General features: G+C 29.3%; 2 protein-coding genes across 2 annotated transcripts; both read right to left on the bottom strand.

The window, feature by feature from the left end:
• Positions 1 to 777: 777 nt before the first annotated feature.
• Positions 778 to 2780, bottom strand: LOC116774843 (uncharacterized). Its single transcript, XM_032667618.2, has 5 exons — positions 2645 to 2780; positions 2385 to 2469; positions 1753 to 1862; positions 1004 to 1181; positions 778 to 929 (listed from the first exon to the last, which is right to left on the bottom strand). The coding sequence occupies exons 1-5, from the start codon at positions 2729 to 2731 to the stop codon at positions 874 to 876; spliced, it is 516 nt and encodes a 171-aa protein (XP_032523509.1). The 5' UTR covers positions 2732 to 2780; the 3' UTR covers positions 778 to 873.
• A 2594-nt stretch (positions 2781 to 5374) lies between these two features.
• On the bottom strand, positions 5375 to 7716 carry LOC116774846 (uncharacterized). Its single transcript, XM_061524118.1, has 5 exons — positions 7611 to 7716; positions 7406 to 7522; positions 6926 to 7099; positions 6441 to 6603; positions 5375 to 5556 (listed from the first exon to the last, which is right to left on the bottom strand). The coding sequence occupies exons 1-5, from the start codon at positions 7617 to 7619 to the stop codon at positions 5474 to 5476; spliced, it is 546 nt and encodes a 181-aa protein (XP_061380102.1). The 5' UTR covers positions 7620 to 7716; the 3' UTR covers positions 5375 to 5473.
• Positions 7717 to 26171: the final 18455 nt, after the last annotated feature.

Here is a 26171-nt window from a genome sequence, read left to right as displayed (position 1 = left end):
TTCACGTACAGTAATTGCTCAATTTTTTTAGTCTGTGAAAACACTAATACGCTGGTGTTGATCAGGCTTGTCTGGGGACTTTTTTAACTTCTGTATCGAGTTCGAATAAAAATTAAAAATACACACTTACATATGTATTGAGCTCAATTGTAATAGTATAATCTTCCTCTCTTACTTCTATTTACTATCGCTAAGTTATTAAATGTTCTTCTCGTACAGTGACAATAGCACATCAAGATTTACTCACTACTTGATTTTCAAATTCTTTCCTACATTATTTGTATGTTCTAAGAAAAAAGAAACTTAAGTTTTTCGGATACGGACGGAAGTGACGACACTTTCATCTCTTCTATCACTTTCACTGTAAAGGAACCGAAACATCCTTTAGATAAAATAACAAAAACGAGTAATATCTAAAAAACTCTGTTTCATTAAATAGGTCAAAGCGAAAATCTTAGATATCTTTATCTACTAAGAACATACAATAGTTTTTGTGATCTTGGCATAGATGGTGCCTTTAATATCTCAGTGTGGTCTCCACTAACTTGATAATTTTTTTAAGAATTTGTCAATGTAACCAGTTCATTTGCTGACTCTTATATTTCATATTTTTTATCCAACATTAAATAAAAGTTATGAAAAAATAATATTACTAGACAGTTTGTTGAATATCACAAAGAAAAATTACTTTTTATAAATGATTGCGTGAAAAATTTTATACCTGTATATAAATAGCATATATTCCTTTCATCTATTAAAAAATAGGCGGTATACACACGAATATTTATTAAAAACTCTTAGTACATCTTGATACTTAATTTCTATTAGACCAAATAGATTTCCATACAGTTAACATGATAAAAGAATTTTTCATTACACGTTTACTGACATAACGTAGCTGTTGGCGATAGAGATAAAGTATATCCACACTGAAACAATCACTTATAACTGAGTATCTGTTATGACCAAAGTAATAACTATACTATATATAGATGACACTTACAACACAGATACCCCACAATACATACAAGTAATGTTGATCCAGAGAGCCAGTCCATACCGGCGAGGACACAGGAACCCATCATCGTGCACTCATAACCAACAGCTATCACCAGAATTAAACCGAATACCACGTTAAGGAACGTTATCCACACGAACATTTGAATAAAGCCGTCATTATCCTGAAAGAAAAGGAATACCAAGAAAAGTAAAGAGTTTTTCATTAAGCGATTGTATTTATATATGTATGAATTGATAATAATATTACAAAAGTTCAGTTCAAATACATTATTAGTTATAGAAATAAATGTGTGGAAAATTCTAAAGAAGGTTACGTATTCGAGCCAAAGTTTTCGTTTAGTGTGTAAATTGTGTTTGTGTTAAAATAGATTCCGTGACCTTTGCTCTTGTATCTTCCGGTTAGCTCCCATGGACTTTTTAAGAACTTAAACATATACGTACATGATGCTTCAAATGAGCAAAACAAATAAATAAATAAAACTAGTATTATTCCGATTTACTACGCGGATAATACTAGTTTCATTTAAATGAATACTCGCGAAAATCTTAGTTCTCAAAACAAATAAATATTCACATCAAATGGTATATCGCTTTTGAAAGATTTAAATTATTAACAATCAACACTAGTGTATGTATTTACAAAATTTATTTCGTTTCGTTGGCTCTTTTATTTTAATTTAAAAAATATTCTTGCTACTTTCTTTATATATGATATCACTAATGACACCTTACCATTAAAGTCCCGAACAACAGCACCAGGCCAGTGAACATGAATATGCAAGACATCATGCTGATACCTGACGTTACCAGGGTGTTTAATCTCTGAAGAGCATCACTTGGATCTGTTTAGAATTTTTTAAATAGAATATATTAAAACTAATTATATGTTTGGTTTTCATTGACAATGCAGATTCATTTAGAAAGTGAAAGTTTTAGAGTAAGTAAGTATAAGTAAGTAAGTATTTAATTAAAGCTCTACTTTATTGAAAGAACAATATCCTTCAGTAAATTTTCCGTTCATATTAAATAAGATTGGTTTAAAATAAAATGGAATACAATGAAATTAATACCAGAAATAATATAAACTCATATACTCAAGAACTATTTACGACATTACAAAGGAAATACGACGGGCACAAAATCGTCATAGCATTAAGAATGTGCATAATCTAAGGTAGGCAAATATAGATTCGTACTCCAGAAAGATATTTCTACTGGTATTCTTTTAATGTCATTAAGTGGGATGGAAACAAGAAAAAAACTCATGGGAATCTCACGAAAATCACCGTAAATAACAAGGTAGCACACCATGAGTAGTTTTCTAAGCAAAAATATATCCTTTAAAATATATACTTATATCTTACTTTTTATGTGAGTAAGAATTTGTACTTTCTCATAACTGAGTTCTGTATTCTTCAAGATCACACTAAGGGTCAGAACTCCTGTCATCTGAAAATATTAATTCTCGTATCAAATAATAGACGTCAATAATTTATCTGTCGCAGAAAAAAACACTTTCTAGCTAGCTATGATTTAACTACACCGCAAAATAGAAATCGTTTAAATAATTTAATCCGTAGCGAGTTAAAATTCAATGAAAATCTCCCTTATCATTATTACGTACTATCGCTATTACTGATATTAAGAGCATCCCGATTCTCATAGATATGATGAAAAAGCACGAATAAACTTCAGGGAATATGTCGCACATTTTGATAATTTATAAAAAAAAATTACAACAAACACATGATTAAAAAATTATATATTATGTCAATTCCGACATCAAATGTTAGACGTTTAGAAACATAAACGCAGTTCATATATTTAAAATATTATTATTAAGAATAATTCTCTGTTAAATTAAATTCTTACCTTTAATACGAAATTGGATTTCAACAGAACGTCGATTTCATCAGAACAACGACATTCGATAACTGTTAACCACGAGCAATATATAGGCCATAACTGTAAAATGATTAATAAATAAAAAAAAATGTCTCTTCTTACATCACGAATCAAAGATATTTAGTTTATTATAGATTGGAATTCAAATGATATTAATTTTTATTGAAGATATTAAAATAGGAAAAATATTTTAGTAAAAAAAGGTTTAACAAAAACACCTTATATTTTTTAAATCATGGTTTAAAAATGTGACAGAAAAACAAATCTACCTTCATTATTTATGTCTTAAGACTTCTTTAATGTAAATACATAATTGCTATCAAAATAAATGGTAAGACAAATACATTTTAAAATTATGCTGCCTCTTTGATTAAACGTATAATAGAATATATATAAACATATTAACACTAGAATAGCGATTATTTACTTAGTATTATCTTATTTACCGCAAATAATAATCAGAGTAACTCCGATATATACAAAAGAAATGTCAAGACATCCGTTCCAACACGAGATGAGTAGCAATATACAAAAAATCAATTGTATTAGTCCAACTACAACTGACAACCAAAAATATATCTGAAGCAGAATATCTCGAACATCTTCGTTCTGCAGAAAATATATATAAAAACTCCTACGTATTTCAATAAAGTAGATATTTTAGTTTTAAATTTGTACATTAATAAACATTCTCTTGGCCAATTATAACTTAATTCTACATAATTATTCTGAAAAAAAAAGTATCACCTAATTAAAAACTTGAATTAAGGCATTCAAAAACCTATTTCAAGTACACAAGCTATCGTTTATTTAATGAAAATATCACAACCTGAACTAAACCAGTCCAAACTAGAAAGATCAATATAAACGTGACCAGCCATAACACCGTGATTAATTTCAACCAAAGGCTAAAATCAATCGAACCTTGGGAAGTTAACCCAACATGATATACGCATGTAAGAATTAACACACATGTGGTTATTATCTGGAAATTTGTTAAAGAAGTTAAAATATAAATTATTTTATATTATAACTGTAACGAAAAATATTGAAACATTTCTATAATTAAAGTAAACTAATTACGCAACATTGTCTGCTTACGAGTGTTATGTTAAGTAAAATATTATAAAGAAAATTTACCACACCAGCTATAGATATTATTATGGCAGCTGCTCTGAGGTTAATACAAAACACGCATTTCTCAAAGTAGGGCAAACAATTTAAACACATTGTACTAATAAGTAACAAGATTAACGTGATACTTAAATGTGATGGAAAGAAACATAAACATTACAAATTTATTTTGACACTGACATATTAGTTTAGAAAACACAATTTGTTGAAAATAATTTCAAAACAAAAGAAATAAAATCATTTTATCATAGTAAGGTAGATATCTGAATATAATATTCTTTGAAATCTACCCCTTTGGGATTATTGGTAAAGTATGGCTTCCAGCTTTATCAACCAAATGAGTATTAATTAACGATTTCATATATTTTTGAGAAAATATTTCTACAATCTATATACATTGATTGTATGTATTAAAACATTTTTGTATAACCAAACTCTATATATTTTTAAAATCCTTCGATTTAATTGTGATTGGAGGTTACGGGACTTAATCACATTCCAAATCGCGTAACCATAAGCATAAAATACCCAACATTTTTGGATAACAGATATTATTATTGCACTGCTGGGCTAATATCAACTAATAACAGCCATTGCTAAGAAACTGGCTTTAAATTTTTAAAATATCTTAGCGAAACTGGTCGATCCGTTTGAGAGCTACGATGCCAAAGACAGAAACAAACACACATACACATAAACATTGACGTTATACTAATGGTATCCATCTTTTTGCATCGGGGGTTTGAAAGAAACAATAAGGAGCATTGAAAGATACAAGCCTACTTATTAAATGCTGTCAATGAAACGTGTTGTATGAAACACTGTTAAGAAGACTCTATCATCAAAAGATTCACTATTTGCAGGAATCGCCAATATTATCTCAGACCAATAAAGAACATCTGTGACAAACATTTTTGTGTGGTCTATTTTACTTAATAGTGTTAATTGATAAGTATTTATTTGATAAAATAAGTTAGTGAAGCATAAAATCTTCATTAAATACAAGCTAGAAACTCTGATTTCATTTGAATTAAAATAAAGAGGTTAATTATTTTAGGGTAGAGTCATCTACTAGTTTTAAACAGTTCTTCAATATGACATTATTTTTTGTCGAAACAAAATTTAATTTGAATAAATTATTTTGATTTCTATATTTTCTAAGTCTTATATACTTATGTATATGTTTGTTACCAGTCAAAAAAAATTAAATGAAATTACGCCTTAAAAAAAATCGATTAATTCCATGTATATGTGAACAATTTCATATAATATGTTACAAAATAAAATTATCATATATTACAAGGATATTTTTTAAAGTTCAAAATACGATAATACAAAAAAATATATATAAATAAACGTCATAAAATAAAAAAAAAATATATATTTATTTATTAAAAAATGACATCAACCAAAGTCAGGCGAGGATTGATTCTTGACTTGCTAGAAATTTAAGGGATAATCGGAGACTGTTGGCAACTATCACGAAATACGCCGTCACTGAAACACAAGAATACGCAAAAAATTAAATAAAGAAACAGAAAAACATTTAATATGATGTGAGACTTGAATGGGTTTTATATTATATATATTTAAAAGCTATCAAATAAAAGGAATTGTTATTAAAGTGATTAAAAAATCAAACACGATATTTGAATTATTTTTAATACGAATATGAATAAATGTAAAAAAACTTGTCATAGCAAAAATTACTTTAATAATGTCTCAAAATCTCATTTTACTAATAATAAACATCATGGCCATGAATAATTCAAATAATTTAAATCAGAAATGTCTCTAGAACGTTGAATTGGAAGGTTCGTAGCTTCGTAGCTTCGTAGATAGCTATGTCACCTCGTAGCGATGCTACGTGATATTGAATTAGTGACGGAACGTACGTACGGTACTTACAATATATTTTACATATATATGTATGTAAGTTATATGAAGAGATGATTTAATAGGATTATCAGGTTTGAATATATACATATACTTGCGATTTAATCAAAACTATTCTATCCAGGTATCACTTTTGGCTTAGTTGTAATGAAAATTATTTATTTAATAATATTTGCACTTTTTATTTTTAAATTCCAAAATATTATTTACCCAAAAAAATTAATTCATATTGATGACAAATCATTAATCTTAAATACTAGTCGGTTGCACCTTAAAAATATATCATTAATTTTAATTAAAAAATATTTTAAACTAACTCAGAGCAATCAGGGTTTCTCCTCACAACAACATCCTCAGGAGAAATCCTAATGTAACAAATCAATCCTAGTTCTACGAGTAATTGTTTTACCTTCAAAGGATACCTAGGTTCAATATATATCTTTTTGGAGATTGGTGTCAAAACTAGAATTTTAAAATTCCATTACCCAAAACATTGCAGACCATAAGGCCGCATAAAACTATGCCAGCCAAGACGCAGTTGGAGTGAACGAAGAAACAAAACATCGCCAGTATGAAGAACAGCAAGAAAACTGTCACGCAATAGACCACTGCCCCCCATTGGTACACCAGGATAAGTACGGGAAGGTTCTATAGAAAAGTAAAGTATATTATTACATCAATCTTTTTTGAAAAAAAGGACTACAATCAAGAAATTTCCACTGTAATCCGTGATCAGTAAAATGGTACTAAATCTAAAAGGCATAGTTTGCTCTGAAGAAATTTTAATACACAGCTAAAATAATATTGGCTTACTTATTATGCCTTAATAAAACATTGTTAAAGACTACCAAAAATTTTATTAATATTATTCATTATGTTAAAATATATTTCTTGTTTAAATAAATTTCTGTAATTCCGAACTTCTATTTGTTATTAAATTGTTATTTGTATATTGCAAGGCTGTACTCACACATATCGAGCCAACTAGAAGTAAGACGCTGGCAATACATAAAATAATAGAAACTATGCCAAGTATTAATTGTATAGCTGCTTCAGTCGCTGCGCTGTGGTATGACAACACAGGATCCATGCTCCAAAAGCCTTTTGCATGACTCACGTTAGGAGCAAATAGTAAGCCTGATATCTTGAATAGAAAAATATAATTAAAGCTCTAATAGGCAACCCACAAACCAAGGATTTTGATACAGAATATTAAAATAAATATCAAAAAAAAAACTATTTAAGCGATAATAAACATATATATATATATCCTAAAAATAATCTGTCTAAATTTAAATATTTTTAATTTCAATTTGAATTATTGCATTCAAAATCTAGTAATTATTGAAATAAAATTGTAATGCATTGATTTAAATAATTTGAATGGGTAATAACTTTTTAATCCATAAATTGAACCTTATTTATTAAATTTATCCTCATTGTTACTTACAAATGAGAACATAGATATAACGACAGTGCCGGCTCTCAGGAAGCAACAGAAGCAGCAGCTTATGACCGTGGGCAAACTATCCATATTCAGCTTCATCTTTATAACAGTTTTAATACACTGGAATTTAAATCAATTTTTTATTATACTATGGTTTCATTGACATGGAAATTATGCAATATATTGACAAAGTCATTTGAATATTTACATTCAACATACACAGGTGACAGCAGCAATTCTTCTTTTTTACTACATTTAGAGGTCCGTCAACAGAATGTCACTGTTCGCTGACACATATAATCTCAAGATTTAACAAAATTATAATGAAATAAAAGGAAATGATTATAAGATTTGTCATTATCAAAATAAAACTTAAAATATGACACGAAAGCGTTTAAGCTGATATATTTTTGTAACAAAACAGAGCATTATACTGTACAGTTGCAGTGACTTAAGAACAAAACAAGATTTAAAGGAACTCGTTTGTATCTGTCTGTATTGTTGAAATGTCAATCTTAATTCCCACGAGATATTAAAAGTGACAACAAGGAAAAAAGCCTTAACCGTATAGCTATAAACTTTTAATACCAAAAGTTAATTGTAAATTAGACTTTTTAAAAAAATCACATTTCGTCTTTCAATTATATATATATTTATAATTTTAAATCAATTTCAAAGTAGTGCTTAACCGATAGAAAATAGCTTAACTAGTATTAGAAGCAAATTAAGATTGATGTATTTCAAACATCCAAATGTATATTCGGTCCATCAAAAAGTATTATATAATTCATATTTTTCTTACGTACATATTTTGAGGTATTTGTTCACTTATATTTATTGAAAAGTAAACAGTTTTATAGCATATATTGAATATATGAGATCTCTTTACTTATTCAATCTCAGAAAACAAGATCTTAACATTTAACAGGAATATTTATGTAGGTCCTAACATAGTTTAGTTGTTTGACATTATATTACACCTGGCGAGTTTCACTAAATTATTTTATCAAGCAATTTACAATTCAAAATGCATGATTCAGAATCCGAGGTAACGTAAACATGACTGGGTTCTGTGATATATTGTGAATGTTAATAAAAAAAAAATCGATTTTTCATTGAGATGTTGTTTATTTAGCTATTTCCTGTAGGTACGTCTGCTGACGCTGGTTTATACTTACATATATTAAAAGGCAGTTTTGTTTTAGTTTTGCGTGTATTGTGAAATAAATGTTCTTATCGTCGATTAATTTAGTCGATTTTAATTGAATAAATAATAGATATATACACGTACATTACTATATGTATTTGCAATTATCGTAAATACTTGTATAATTTATTGAAATTTATAATAATATTTTTGATATGAATGGTCGTAAGTCTACTGGAGCGGAAAGCGCAGAGTTTCTTGTTAATTTGCATCGAAATAACCATAACAGAATCAAGGACCTCACACAAATTTATGGAATAAATTAATATCGTAGCTGAGGTGGGTACAAGACATTAATTAATGAAATTGCAATCGTTTTAAAAGGAGCGTACGATTGAAACGAAGCTCTGCTTATTATAACGCTGGCTGTTTGCCAATGATGGTTGTGGAGTTGCAACATTCTGGTTAGTGCGAGAAGAGTAAGCCGCTCTTTATTCGTATCTTCTGATACGAATAAAGTGCGGCTACTTTTATCTAGCTTTGTTGTGTAAACTTTAACTTTATTCAGGATTAAATACAATATAAAACTATTATAATTACCTATAATCATAAAACCGGTATATGCAAGATGTTTTTCTTGAATTCTGATTGATTATATATACATCTGATATAGTTATGAAAATTAATTTCATATATACCAATGAACAATGAAAGATAATACTGTGGGGGGTCTGATTAATTCTTGTTGATATTCTAGGATACGTTAAGGCTGAAACCACTTAAACATTTGTCATGATTAAAGCCTAACAGTGGACTGGCATCTTTATTTAGTACCAATATAGTTTATGAGCAGAATTTTGTAAAATTTCTATTATCCGAGTTATTTTAATAGAGTAACTCAATAACACCCAGTGAGGTAGAACCCCGCTGTGATGTACATTCCACGCGGTTATGGTTGGCTGTAATGAGACGTGTTGGTACAGACAGCGAAGAATTTTACTCACAAATATATATTTATATAGGGAAAAGGGTTTTTATTGGGATATGAAAGTAATTATATTAAGGTATTGAAAATTCATTTAAATGACACTAATATATTTCGGATATACTACGCGAATTTTATTATTTTAAAACTACATAATCCCGACGTTTCGGTTAACATAACAGGACCAACTGACAGACATTCACATCTCGTCTGCCCGTGATCAGGGTTGCTGAAAAGTAGTACTCCTAGTACTAGTAAAGTACTCCTTAGAGTCTTATTATCCGGTGTTCTATATTTGAACTAGTTGTGATGTTTATTCTTTCATTTACCAACTGTTTAATCGGCAGATATCAATTTTGGAATATATGTGTTCAATGGAATAAAGTGTATACGGAATTTTAAGACACGGAAAGATTTTAAATAAATTACCTTTAATATCTTTATCGTTTACAGCTGTTTTGCAATCGAAGTGTAAGTAACAATTTTTTCAAACCTAACATTCACATCTCGTCTACCCGTGTGCATGTTTGCTGAAACGTCGGGAGTATGTAGTTTTTTACAAAAATAGAGCACGCGTAGTATATTCGAACAATATTAGTTTGATTCAAATGAATAAAACTCTCGAAAGTCTTAGATCTCATTATTATATAATAAATTTGTTTCTAAAGAGTATTAATAAGAAAATAATATTTAAAAATCTATGTTTATGATTGATGGAAGACATATATAATATGTATGGAATGTTTTTTTTTAATATATAATTATATTATAATATAATTTTCGCTGTTTTTGTTAGCTGTACAATCAAGTAACTTGATACTGGATCAAATAAGTGACATGAAGCGAACATGGAAATGTGGTTTTAAACAGACGGTGTACTTGTGACAAATATATAATTTATAATTTAAATCTAATCAAATTTTTTTTCTATCTCTACATATTATGTTACATTCGTACTCTCAAACCATTGCTATCTTTGAATAAAGGCAATATTTAATAGTTTCTTATAATTGAACGCACTTTAGTATTTATATTTTATTTTCAAGATGTTTAAATGAAAAAAATATATATATATACAAAATTTGTATTGCCAACTATACCCCTAATTACGCGCTCCAATGAACATGTGTAATGAATTTAAGGTAGAATGTTTATACGATGTGGTTCTTAACATCAAATTCTACGCTACCTTATATTTATAATAGAATATTTTATACAATTAAATGTTAAGAAAAAATCTTTATCGAATCTATAATGAAATACGAATCTGATTTAGACTTCAAAAGAATTTAATGCAACGGAACTTGCGATTGCATAACTTTGTTAGAAATCTAAAATTTACGGATTATGAAGTGGAATTCTCCAAAATCATTCAGCGGCCGAAGATGTATAACGTTTCGTTGTTTGCAGGGAGAAACAAATAACTTTATAGAATGCTACTCATCTGTGGTTAGGAGATATATACACTGTCGATAGTAATGAAAAATATTCAAGCTATATAAATAATATTTTTTCAGTTACTTAATTACACTAAAATAGGCAATTTACAACTCTGTTTTAAGATACTTAAGCCTTTTATTAGAATGACAATGGAAACGGTATAAGCTAATTCATATTGTTGTTGTTGGTTTAATGCGCAACTCACATCTTTTTAAGGTTAAATTTAAAATATTCGAATTAATGTGCAATTATAATCATTGGTAAACTATTTTAGCGTCTTTATATTTTCAAGACACTTCCGTTAAAGATTATTTGATGTAACTTTTAAATAATTCATACAGTACTTTGCAAAGGTTTAGTGTGAATGTCACAGAAATTTCGTTTTTATTATGAAAACAGAATAACGACTGAAATGAAAATGCATACCTTGTTAAAATTACATATATAAAATACATTACTTTTAGATTGCGCGAATATTGCAAACTAATAATAAACAATTACTCAACTGAGATGTTTTCTTTGAGTTGGAGATTCCCGTTGTCATATAATGAGATAATTTTACAGCTAAGTACTACAATATTATTATCCTATACACATACACATTTATAGAAATCAGAATAAAAGACATGTGTTTAGGTTTAAAATTTCAAATAAACCCAATCAGGCCACGGAACAAAAGTATCGTACTGACAGACTGGAAGTAGCGAAACTAGTAAAAAGGTATTTCAGCTCTGAACTCAGCTGCCGGCCGTGAGTGTTAGTTGGTACACTAAAAGGTAATAAAAAACTACAAACAGCCACTCCCGTCAGTTAGAGATAGGATTAGGAAGAATGGGATTGAAAACTAGCGAAAATACTGGTGATTTTATTTACTTTAAAACACTTTATTATGGTTCTGAAACTAAGCGACTATAATTATTTATTTATATATAAAAAGTGTTTCCGAATTGTGCCTGTTTTTTATTTACATAGGATAAAAACTTAGCGTCTTAGCTATTTTTTTTTGTTCCTATATTATCTTTATTTTCCCATTCCGTCTCTATATCTTTCCAATTAGAATTATTTGATAAAACATTCACTTTATCTTTGAAAGTTATATTTAAAAATACAAAATAAATTAAAACACCTTTCTTCATGTACTAAGGCTTTCATTTAATGATAGAATAACGTCATACGTGTCATATCTTATTAAAATCTTTATACGAAAAACAGAGTATAACCAAACGTAATTGTTAGGTTTCTCTTTTATCGCTCCGCCGAGGTTCAATCGGCTGCACGAGGTTATTGAATTTCTTATACGAAAAAAATACTATTTAAAATATTATTATTGGGTTCGTTGGGTTATTAAAGTGTATTAACTTAATCTGCAAGAACGTCAATGGTTGATTAAATATACATTAAATTGAAAGTTTTTAATAAAGACAGTATTTATTAAATATATTTTTCGAATTATTTTCTACCTTTTTGATATTAAAAAAATAAATAAGTTCTATTTTAATTTACTTAAAAATTTTCTTAATATCTGTACCATCGAGATAATAAACAGCGTATTAAGAGATTAACACAGACCCAGACTAGAAATAAACCATTTGATTTCGAAGCGAAAATTGATGAAGTTCTCTTAAATGTTTAAGAATTCAAAGGAATGTCTAACAATTTCTGATAATTTTTATGAAGTTTTTAATTAATAGATGTAGAGTAAGACTTAAGACGCTTTAAATATTAGATAGAATAATCAGGAAATTAGAAGAAATGGTAATAAAAGTATAGAAACTATGAAGAAAAATTACAATGCCTGTTATATTTTCTAAATATTTAATAAAATTTACACATTATTGTATATATCATTATGAATATAACATACAAAGTATTAAAATCCCTTCCCATCAAAATAGATATTCCTTTCTAATAACTAAATAAAGTTGTCACAATGATCATAAAGTTTCTAGCAATCGTTTTAAGAATAACTTGTTAATACTATTAAAGACAAAGTTTGTGAGGTTGTGGATTTACGGGTGTACCGGTGTACGGATGTACGGCTATACATGTGTACGGGTGTAGGCATAAATGCATGTTTTAATTTATGGATTTTTGTTGCTCTTTCACCCAAAAACATTGTTAGTCGACTTTAAAGAAACTTTACAATAATATAGGTTTCTATCTTTCTATAGAATCGACATAATTTATCCCGGAATTCTATGTAGCTTCCCAGGAATTACAACTTAACAGTCGCGGTATAGACCATCATGCCTTTGTTGACTGGTTGTCATATCGTAGTTTTAAAACACTATACAATTCTCTCTGACCCCTACTTCTAAGTCAAAGACAAAAAATTATAAATCAGACACACCAATTAAATTGTAGTTTACTTTGGAACCTACTTTATGCTTAAAATTATATACTTCGATATTTTATACAGACCCTGCATCGTATTGCATTAGTCTATATAAACTTTAAAAAACTTCGTTCTGTCGAGATTTTCTAAATGTTGGTCCAGTTAAATTGATTGTAAGTCCACTTATTGGGCTTATTATAGTGAAGAAGTTATTACAGTATTTTAATCAGCAGTATTTTGAGTTGAATATTATAAGGAAATATAAAAAATACAATGTTTTCTGTTTTGAGTACAATGGATTATTACATTAATATAATATATACAATTTATTCCGGCAGTTGGGTTTATAATAACAGTTTGGGAACACATTCTGCTAACATTATACAATTATTATAAAGTAGGAAATGCAATCGTCTCGCGAGTAAAATGTTACATTTAATTCTATTAACTGAGATATAAGATCTAAAATTGTGTGTCTTAACTTCAAACAATTTGAGGCCTCTTAAGATAGTACAAAGTTTAATGCTAAAAGCCTTGCAAGAGAGGAAACTTCTTACACTTAAAATGTTATAACACCTTCCATAATACAAAGCAAGTTATTTCTATCCTGTGGTAGTATTAAATTAAAAAAATATATAAAAACACAATCTTCATAACATTTTAGTATTCATGAAAAGTGGTTAACTTAAAACGATATAGAAGCGACGTAATCATAGAACAATGATGTGAGAAAATAATAAAATATAATATTTCAGTTCAGTATATGTATATACCTCGTGTAAATCTCGGCTGTCTGAATGTCTGTCATAAACTAGTTTACTTTTATCTAAGGAGTCAACTGTCTTGATATAAATGATTGGGTATACAAAGAGTCGATATGAAAAACATTTTGTTATAAAGATATTAGTATTTTAGTTTTAATTATTTTCAATTAGTACATTTGACACACGAACCACAATGCAGCTGAAAATAGTCTTTTTTTTATATATCCATTTTTCTCTTTTAGGTTGTCACATAAAGTCAATTTTTTAGCTTTATTTGTTTTTATGTAAAATATTATTGCTATGGCAAAAATATTTTTATATTCATATAATATACAATATATTTTGCAATGTTTATTGTAACTAAATTAAAATATAAGATATTAGCGCAGTGAAATATTTAAATGAAGTCAGAATTTTTATAATGCTCGAAATTTATTCGAAAGATTTCTTATAAGACGTATAAATTTTCACATCTGGTTTCTGGCTCAAAGATAACGAATTGAAGGAATTTCAATCTATGTACATAATATACAAGGATTCTTTTAAATAAAATTAGCTATGGTTTATCTTATAAACAACATTTTAAACTATTATTACCTTAAATACATCAATTACTATTAATTAGACATGTGCAATGTATAATATTGAAATTATCTAATGTATAACTTCATATCTATCGCTATCGAAATTAATATTACTTGGAATGAATGTTTTGTTCATCAACATAATATGTCAATAAAGAAAATATACTTCCTTGTAAAGGTCATAAGAACTAATGTTCTTTTTTATTATTTAAGTTTTCTTTATATTCAACTTATTTAATACTGGTAACTGGCAGCATTCTACTTAATTTCTTATTAGTTAATATTTTTTTTACTTTTCAATACATTATCCTTTGAACCGTAACCATCAAAACTGTCAATATATAATGTATAAAATAAGCGACGACATAATTTTATCCAGAACAGCTCTCAGAAACCGATTATTAAAGGCAATCATAAAAAAACTTTAAGTGAGAAAATTTTGTGTATTATTTTTATAATAAAATTAAGCTAAAATCTTTGCTAACATTCTTGAGATGTAATATAAAGCTGATTTTACCTTTTTATTATTATTTTATTTTGTTGAATATTACATTTCACCGTTCAATAACACGAGAACTTGTTATTCAGACAAGGTATTAGACTTTTGGCTATAGTCGTGAAACTACTAGGGACTATTGAATTGGTAAGTACCCTCATTTACCGTAAACTAATCTCGTAAAATCTGACTTGTATGAAAAGGAAAGTGGACGTGTTTGAATTGATTTTATAGATTTCATTGAAGCCGTGTACGTCATAATTTAACGCAGGTAAAGGTTTGAAATTGTTACGATAATGATGTTTACTACTTTTAGCGTACTACTTATTACTTTTAAATGTTCATGTTTTTGTCATTTTTGAGACATTATATTAATCAAGTCCATTTATAATGTAAATAAAACGTTTATTTTAGAAAGTATCATAAATAATAAAGTAAAAAATATATATCGTTAAAATTGCGTTTATTTTTTATATTGAATTTTAATTGTTAAAAAAAAAACATTTTAAATTATTTATTTTAAACTTCACATTAATAAATATTTTTACTTTCATACTAATATTCATACTTTCAAAAACACCTTAATATTCCGTGCGTGTCACATTCATATTGAGTAAACTGCTCTATTCGATCTCAATGGCTCCCAGTGGACTTAAGTTTGAAAATGGCTGGGCTTACGAGTAATATTTTACTTTTTCGTTATACTTACAGCCCTTGTTGATGAATCTTCTTTGGGAAAACCTTTGTGCATTGTTACTAGTTGTTACAGAATTAATTGAGTTAAATTAGAGTTTTTGAAACATTTACTTTTTGTAGATTGTACTTGCGTGGGTCCTTCGCGGGCAGAACACTGGACCGATGTGTATGAAATAGGTCTTCATCTTAAATCGTGGAGGCTGTTTGTAAGCGTAGCCATAACGGGTACTAGGATGTTTCTTGTCTATCGTTATTTTATAGCCAGGGTAAAAGAGGATATGTCTTAAACGTCTCTTATTTACCGGGAAGTTAAGATAGTGTTTGCTTTTACCACTTGTTTTTGTAAATTTTCAGAGTTGAGTATACTTATTGTCTGGCTGGTAGGTTCCAAGGATTACCCGGATTATATAGATATCTATAGATCGAGAATAGCATTTTTTTTTTTAAGTGGAAAATGACGGCCAACAAATGGAATAATTTGTACCGAAAGAAATTTCAAGACTTTGTTCGTGATGAAATCAATGGCCGCAATATTTTTGGTCTTCCCTTAAGAAAGAAAAGATTGTTATACTTATTCTTCTGTGTAAGGTTGTGAGATTTTTGAATTATTCACTTTTCTATTGGCCTGGGTAATATGTATGGCGCACACTGGCTCTCCAGAATAGTCTTTCTGATAGAAATTTGGCTCTCTATCGTTCATAAAAGGTAGATGGACGGTTCGGTCCTTCTAGTTGAGGTACTACCAAAATAGTATACTGATCACTCGTTGCAGTGCCCTCAATGACTAGGCCGTTAGAAAGAAAAATTTGAAATATCTATCGCAGCCATCTTCGCGAAAAAGTATAAAATTTGCATTTATTTGCCTTCGTTTTTGAGTCTAAATTGGGTATTATTCAAAACTGTACCATGGCTTCTTTTAAAGGTGTTTTTTCTTTTTTGTGAATTTCATATTTCTGGTTCTAACCAATGTTTCTAACAGTCTATTGTGCGGCGTTCCTTATAAGCCACCAGTATCCCTTGTCGATATGTGAATCATTTAGTTAAGAACTTGGTGACAAGGGACGCGACTATTTTCATAACCTCCACTGAGGCTAAATTGTCAGGCATTTGGAATAGGTGAAAACAGTCTATTTATGTAGTTTCTATCAAATCAGCTTTCAATGAATTTTAGTTTTTGGTCCTAGTCAGTTAGAACGTGTCTGCGGTGTAAAGCCAGCTCGGATAGCACTTTGATTGAAAACAAATACGGAAACACTTTTTTGAAGATCTTAGGGTTTCATATGGACTTTATCATGTCTTAGTACACCTTCATGAAAGGGATTTTGTGTGGGGTTGAGAGAACTGGAAATTAATATTTATATTTGGGAAGTCTTTTAACAGGTTTAGTTTTCGTCTTTATTTAGAATGCGTGTACCGGAAATTCCAGGGCAATTGTTTGCAGTTCAGATCAGCATCTATATTAATGAGTTACTTTCCTAGCAAGACAAGCAATCGAAGATCCTTCCTACTTTCGAGCATCCGCTATCTTTCACAGGATGATCCATCTGGCCGCACAGGAAGCAACTATGATGGAGCTATCTTCAAATGCATATTCTTTATTTTTTTTGATAAAATTTGTTAACTTTAGGGTAACTCTGCCCGAAGATTTATATCAGACGATCATTGAATGCGTAAAGACCGAACATTAAAATTTCTTTAAAATGAATCATTTATTTTAAAACTATCGTGGTGTCACATTTATAAGCTGATTATTTTTTGATTAAATATATGTAGCTTTAATATAGTACAAGTCATAGTATGTATATATTGAATAAACTACTTCAAAATAACATCTAAACGATAAATTATTAAGAGCATACAATTTAAAATTAAACTGAACAATACAGAGACTGTCTTCAAGGAAGTTGTTAGATGCTGCAGAAGTTTGTTCTCATCTCCGACGTCGTATTATCAATGAGTTTTATAAAGAAAATTTCGTGACAATATGAGTTTTATTGTAATAGAAAACAAACACACTGACCATCCGACCTAAGGAAAGGAAACAAACAGTGACTATAGATTTTTCTATTGTAATATCGTAAAAGTAGAAATCTATCTATGAAGACATCAAAATTTGTGAAAGTTGCTTTTTACTTTCACGACATAAGCGAATGTTAATTTAAACTGTCAAAATATATAACATTATATCATAATAGACGAATTTTTATATCTAAAGTCAATTATCAGAAAATCTGTAATAAATGTTACAATTTATCAGTTCCGAAGCGCAAAGAGTATAATCATGTGACATATAGTCATATAAGTCTGTTAGTAGATTTTTCCGTTTAGAATCCCTATTATCACGTCAAAATCTTATTTGATGGTAGCCAAGTAGGTATGGTACAATCCACAAATGAATACACCTACATTGCTTTGGAAAATTTTTTGAATAATACTACTTTTCCTCATACTCATCTCTACATAATTCATATATATGTTATATATAATAGTTGTATGTAGTATGAAGCCACGTTTCCCAAGCATCGCGGTCGCTCACAGCCAATTGACATATCCAATAAATGAGCGATATTATCAAAAATGTTGATGTCTAAGCTACATTATTTGAAAGTTTCATCAAAATCTGTTCAGGTTAAAGAACAAAAAAACGTCTTGTTTCCATATATTCTCATAAGCTTTCGAATTATAATATAAACAGGATAAATAGTTATTATCATTTTGAAGATGAACAAAAAATCTTTATTTTTTTTAACTTTAATAATAATATCTATAACACTGTTTTCTTCTTATAAAACATTGTTTTATTCTTTCTTGCAAGAAGTTATGGTGTACCATAATATCACAGTTTGTTACAAACTTTACTCGTTTACAATTTTTAATTTTATGGAAAGCTTAACAAAAATGCCTTTATGCTTCGAATGAAAATTTTTATTCTTGAATTTTTTACTTACAAACATCTTTCTGGATTAATAAATTCAAGATTAAAATTATTTAAGTCCATAGTTTGAAGCTAATTCCGGTGGAGCTGGACTGAAGTTTTTTGTTCGCAACTTCTTTTTATTCAGTCTATTTTTTTTAATCTAGCCGGATATATTTGTTTTCGTAACAGTATCGCAAAACGAAAATTCCCTTATCAACTGTCGTCATGATTATGGTCTAGTGATTTGACTTGTTTGAACTGATTTTTTATTAAACATTATTTCTTAAATCGATTATAAATTTGTGAATAATTTTATTTGAAAATATTTAACAATGACAAAAATGTAAGGTGATAGAGCCTAGCTGTGGTCGAGTTACTACAGTTTGAACATGGGCTGGCCCGACTTGGGAAGTACCACCCTTACACAGAAGGTCGTCGTGAAGTAGTCCTTAATGGCTGCGCTGAAGTAGTCTTTAATGGCTCTCCCTCTTCTCCAATCAAGGCTGGCAACGCATCCGCCAAATTTTGTTGTCCATGAGCGACGGTAACTATCCCCATTAAGTAGACCGTCTGCTTGTTTTCCACTTTTATCTTTAAAAAAATTTGTAACTTCATATTTAAATTCAACTATATTAATTTTCAAATTCTTTATCTTGCGTCGTTATTCTGTAATCGGACGTTTGGACAGCGCTGTGTTTTAACCTAACTTAGAAAATATAACATATTAAAAAATACTTTTTTATAAAACGTATGGATAAATGGCTTTCAGCATATATATATACTCATATATATATATATATATATATATATATATATATATATATATATATATATATATATATATCTGAGTCCATTAATGCTGACTTTAATGGTATTAACCAATAATATCTCATGTTCGATAAATCTCATACCTTATACTTTTAAATCATAGATTTATTTCATCGTATACAAATTAGCTTGATATGTTAAATTTATTACGTAAATTCATTATTGAAGATGCAAAAAATATTTTAAAGCTACTATTAGTCCAGTCATTTAAACTTCAATTAGGTCAGAATCTCGGTATTCCAGATACCTGCTGTAGGTCTGTCAATACTTGTATATTGACTTCTTACCAATATTGTGTGTTAGTTAAGACAAGGTTAAAACTCCCAATTCTTTAAATACACCTAGCACTTGATGATACTTAAATTACTTTATCGTAAAGCATAAATGTATTTTAAATTTTTATATTTTCAACTAGAGATGGATTTGTTTGTCACATATGTTCTCTTTGATAATGTAATAGATTGGATTTTAAGAAAAATACAATTAAAAAATTTGCTTTTAAGGAGCGTAAAATATTTATTAATTACGCTTATACATCTGAAATAAATATCAAGAAGCTGTGGAAGATAACAAATTATACGATTTAGTTATTTCTTAGTAATCTGTAGACCTTCTCATCCGCTTATGTGACGTGATTTTAATAAAACAATAAGTGCAAATAAAAGATAGTTAAGACAGTTTCATCTGACCTTATAGTGTAAATATTAATGAGTATTATATGTATATGTTGGCAACTTAAACAAAAATACGGGTTTATTAACACTGAATTATTTTATGTCGTCAACAGTTACTAAACTTTTTTCAATTGGAGTGATGATATTTAATGCTATGCAAAGGTACTTCCTAGAATCAAGAAAAACAGCACTTTTAATATTGGCGATATTATAATATTTCACCGAATAGAAATCAGTCACTTGGGTCATAGTTTAAAATCGCCATGTCGTTAGTGAGACGGTAACAATCACAAATTGAACAGTTTTTTCACGCTAAGCCGAGGAATCCATTTTGAATGAATTATACTGTTAAATAATATTTCAAGATTCGAATACATTTATCAACTCGTCTTGTTATCTCAGCTACTTCTTCTCGACGAGATTTATATTCCGTTTAAAGAAAACCATCTTTGTAATTTATTTTTTAACCAAATCTTAAAATCATTTTACTCCTCTCACAACAAGACAACATTGAGTGATGATTTTAATAAGAATACTGCAAGTATCAAATAGTAATTTTTAAGATATTATGTAACAAACGAGCATAATAATAAAATGGTTTGATAGATAGATAAAAAGTGTTTGTCTTATAAAAGGAAACATAATTAGTAGCTACTAATAATTATTATAGATTTACTTTTATCAAAAAAAATAAGTTAAATTTATGTTTAACTTAGATTATAGTTTAAGTATTAAGTTAATAATTGCACCAAAATTAGAATGAAAATTAAGAAATCCATTTTGACACCATATTTTTAGTAGTATGTTATTCCATGCTATGAAAGTATATGCAATGCGCGCCCTATTTATGGTTATCCTTATTGTCAATCAAATAATCATGATATTCCAGAGGTTCAAATTCCGCTCTTGCTGATGAACTACCATTCCACATTTTCAAGCACAATAGATTTCAGATATCAAACAAATTATTATTGAAATTCATGATTACCATACAAGTAGTGACGGTATACTATACTATGTGCTACAAGAAATTGAATTGTATATAAATATTTTTTTTATATCTAAATAATTTGTTAGTTGTATGCACATGAAAATATCATACTAAAGATATTATATCAACTTCAAAGCGTACTTATATCGTGACATCGTTTGTTCTGTACACATGCGATGTGATCGCTACTTAAATTATTGCTGAATCCGTGATTTTAAAACCGAAAATTTTCTTCCACCTGAATTATCTTTATCGCAATGCGTATAAGTCATTTGTATACACTTATTAAAGATTTCAAATAATGTTAAAAGAACGTATTAAGATAATGAAAAATGAAAGAACTTTTGTCCAAATGTTAAATTTTATCTCGCAATGACCATACTTAGATTGTTATATAATATAAAGCCTTGTTTTAGTTATAAATAAGCACCTATTTTGGTAAATTATCTGATATGCTGCGACATAAGATGGTTAGTTAAATATAATATAGGTTGCAAATATATTAGCACACACAAGCGTCTTTGAGGCCTCTCGTTTAATACCATCGTTTATTTTTTTTTTTTAATAAAGACTAATATACTGTAATTGCTACTTTATGTTACGTATTTCTCTGAAACAAATTTCTTTTTACTAAACTAAGTAAACAATGAACAACACAAACAATAATTATATGAGTGACGGTATAGAAGAATTATTTTACGTCCACACAAAAGGATTGAAATAAAACATCTCTACATTTACGACTTAACTTATATTACGTAGCGCTAATATTTAAGATACATACAATTAAAAATAAATTACTCTAGAGACGAAACTTCTCAGCATTCCAAGGATTCACCGTGCTTGTGCCGGGTCCAACATCTTGTTTAGACGGCTCTTAAAAAGAGTTTACCTGCGTCATCAAAAAAAAAAAGAGTCCAACACCTTGTAGGGAGTGGATCTTCAACAGTGCCTGGGACTAGCAACCCAGGTGTAGGTTCGAAAGGCCCCTATTTAACACGCGTTAAACGCTCAAACATCCTGGCTCCTCTGTCTACCGCATCAAATTAGAAACGAATCTACTACGATCAAGAATGATCGGGTGCTAATTGTGTATCTTAAATTTAAAAATAATTTAAAATTAGAATAAGTACAGATAAGTATTTTGTTCATAAATTTGTCGTAGAAATTCATTTTAAAATATTACTAAAGCAAAATTTAAAACTTAAACTTATCTCCAGTTACACAATATTACATTAAAGTACCGAAGCCCATTTTCTTCAAATTCAATTTGTTATCAAAAATATTTTCCTCTTAAAATTATTTAACATTTTAACATATTAAAAATTTATTTTAATATATCTTGTAAATAAAACATTAGATTATATTATGGGCTGTCTTTTCTAAAGAATTATATCTGATCTCTTAATTCCTATAGCTTCATAGTTGTTAATCTAAGCGGCCACGGAACAATTAGTTGTAGCATACGCGGTTATATTTGTGCTATAGAATTATAAACCAAGTAGCATAGAATTTAACTCGTTCCCTATCTGATAAACTGTACAAAATTGTTATTTTTTTTTTTACTTTTTAATTCTAATACTCATCACAGTTTTTATAAGATAAGGCCTTTGATATTTTTAGATGTTATAAAACATCTCAGTTAACTAATGATAACACAATATAAAATGGCTAGTGTGATAATTTACTTAAGGATTTAAAGGGAAATAATAAGTAACGATAAACAAACTGAGTACATCGTAAGCGGGCTAATATTTTGATGGATGAGGCGTTTACGTTTCTTTTAATAAATGTTGCCTTCGGCTGTGATCTATTTCAATCTCTTTTCACAATAAATAAATATCATTTCCCAAGCGTGCATTAGTAATGAAAAATATATTAATTTTACATATAACTTTAAGGAAAAATTTAAACAAAAACTTTGTTATTTAAGCTTTGTTAATTGTGGATCGTATTTTTATGAGGTCCAAGTAGATAAATCCTTGTTGGCTCTTTCGATTTAAATGTATGTGTCTTTTTATATACCACTACTTTGTGCATAGTCATCTTTTTGATGACTCTTGCGAAAATATAAATTATTCTCAAATACAGGAGATGTCGGTTGGTTACAAACTTGACGAGTACACAATATTAAATAAATTGAAACACTGAATACGTCGTTATTCTTTGAACAATCTTTCCAGTTTGCGAGCACGACATCTAATATGACTGTAAGTAATGGCACAGTTTTATTTAATGTGGCTTTGTTTCAATATAAAATATTGCTAATATTCATCCACATATATATATATATATATATATATATATATATATATTGTATTATAATATGATAGTAATAAATAAACATTTCAGTCCTGTAAAGATGTTAAAACATAAAATTTTGCTTAAAGTTTAAAATCTAAATACAAGAAAGTACTGGAAACTATAAGACTAGTTTTGCTTTTGTGTGGAAGAAACCTTGTATTACCGGAGATAAGTTTAAGATATGTCGTAAAGTTTGCTTTAGTAATATTTTAAAATGAATTTCAACATCAAATATATGAACAAAATTATTTTCTGTACTTATTCTAATTTTTAAATAATTTTTAAATTTAAGATACATAACTGGCATCAGTTAAGAGATTATTTACAGCAAAATTCTAACGTTGTTATTCGTGATGTTTACGAGATATGTCTCATCTAAACATACATACACACGTTATTATCATTAAGATCATTTTAATTGAATAAAAAACACATTGTGTCTTATGTAATACTTGATATTGAAATTCATACCAAATGTCTTAACATTACAATGAGTACTGATTTCGTCAAGAGATTAGGTTTGACGTAGGAAACGTTAGCTTTGTGTTCCAAAAGATTAGAGTTGTATCATACATCTGTATGAATTCTGTTCGCGCTGATATATGTATGTATTTTTCTTTCTTTGCTTATAGCGAATTAATCGCAGATTTTGTATATTTTTAAGTAGGAATATATTAAAATACAGTTGCATTAAGACAATTGACCTTTAAAAAAAATCAACATTACAACGGAGACCACATATTTCAAAATACGAATTCATAAGCCTCCCTCTTCTTTAATTTTCTAAATATCATGATAAAAACGAAGTATTACAATATTTTGTATTTTTTATCAATGCTAATATCTAATTTTTATTGATTGTAACTGAAAGTGTATTTAAAATCGACGACAAAAAATATTTTTTTTTATGATAATTATTATACGTAAAGAAGTCATAAAAAACCTTTGATATATTTCCTAATCTCATAAACTATGAAGCTATTAACATCCTGCAAAATTATTCACAATGTTAGTTCCATAATCATGGGACCTGTATAGGCACGCGTAGGTACAGCTTGAGCTACCGTTGTCCACGAGCACCCATGTCACTGAAAGGTCCCTATAGTTGACGCTGTCAAGACGTTGCCAGCAAATATCCCCCTTGACGTATAAGCACGCCCAGGCCCGCGGTAGAAAATGGTGATCAAGACTGTAACCGGGAAAATGCAGATACGTTGTATCGCCAGGGTTGAATATTTGTGTCTCGGTCAGAAATAAAAAGACTGGCTTTACCCTCTTTAGGTGGCGATGAACGGCATTAAGATAAGGATGTGTATACTCTATACCCTTTATGTTGCAAAAGTGCACTATAAACGTGGAAGAGAGTGCCACTGTAGATACCTTTATTGTTTTTATGACAGCCATATTTTTTTTATCAGGTGAAGGGAATGATAGAAGGTGGCTTATGGTCCATCAACCATCCTGTCAAAAAACATTACTCATAATCTGAACTGAGGTTCAAGTTTTGTGTAGTGAAAACTGGCACGAGGTACTAAAGGGCCCCCGATACAGTCAACAACCGACGGGCTTTTTTCGTTGGCGGTGAGATAGCCGCTTAGACCGGGACGGACTAGGTTTGAGTCCCCTCCGGACCAACGGGCGGCCAGCGGTGAACTGTTTCAACGGGTCTCCCTGGACCCCGTACCAATGGGACAAGTTCAGCACCTCAAAACGGACATTGTACACCTCAACCTCCTGGGAGAGGAAAGTGTGGGAATAGGGAAAGGGCAATCGTCTCTCTCACTCATCGGAAGAAACGCAGCCATAAAAGACTACTTCATGCCGATCTGCTGTGAGTACTTCCCCGGTCGAGCCGGCTCATGTTCCAGCTGTAGTCGTATGACCACTGCTAGGCTCTAACACCTACAATGTCCTCAATGTATCATTTGTATAATAAAATATTTAGGTACAAACAGTGCTAAGTATAAAAATCCCTCATCATCAGCCTATACTGGTCCAGTGCTGAACATAGGCCTCTCCAATTGCACGTCACTGAGATCTATTTTCGGCTACTCGCATCCAGCTCCTGCCAGCCATCTTGCGCAAATCGTCACTCCACCTTGCCTGAGGACGTCCTACACTACGTTTGCCGAGACGCGGTCTCCACTCAAGAACTCGTTTACCCCAACGGTTGTCGGTTCTGCGGCTAATATGGCCAGCCCACTGCTACTTAAAAATGCTAAAAATCCCTAATAATATTAAATAATAAAACAGTTAATCGTATACTATCAGTATATATTATGGCTTTTGAGAAATGGAGCTGAGAAATATAATAATTTTCAAACAGGTTATACGCCTTGAGAACATACGAATCGAAGAACGCAATATTCACATTTTGAATAGAATTTATCAAACAATCTATCAACTTATAAAAAGGTGGAAATATTACAAAGGGTTAGAGCCCAGCTGCTACATATAAAATATTTTATTTAAACGGATTTATTTGCTTTGAAACTATATCATATCTTTTGGATATTCAATACTTTATATCTGGTTACATAACAAACAATAATAAAATGACTAGTTGTAGAATGGTATGTTTATTTTACATCCGTAAACTTCATGAGCT

Source organism: Danaus plexippus, chromosome 23 (assembly GCF_018135715.1).
Source record: "Danaus plexippus chromosome 23, MEX_DaPlex, whole genome shotgun sequence".
NCBI lineage: Eukaryota > Metazoa > Arthropoda > Insecta > Lepidoptera > Nymphalidae > Danaus > Danaus plexippus.
Note: the sequence above shows the minus strand (reverse complement) of the source record. Positions and strands in the feature narration are given on the sequence as shown.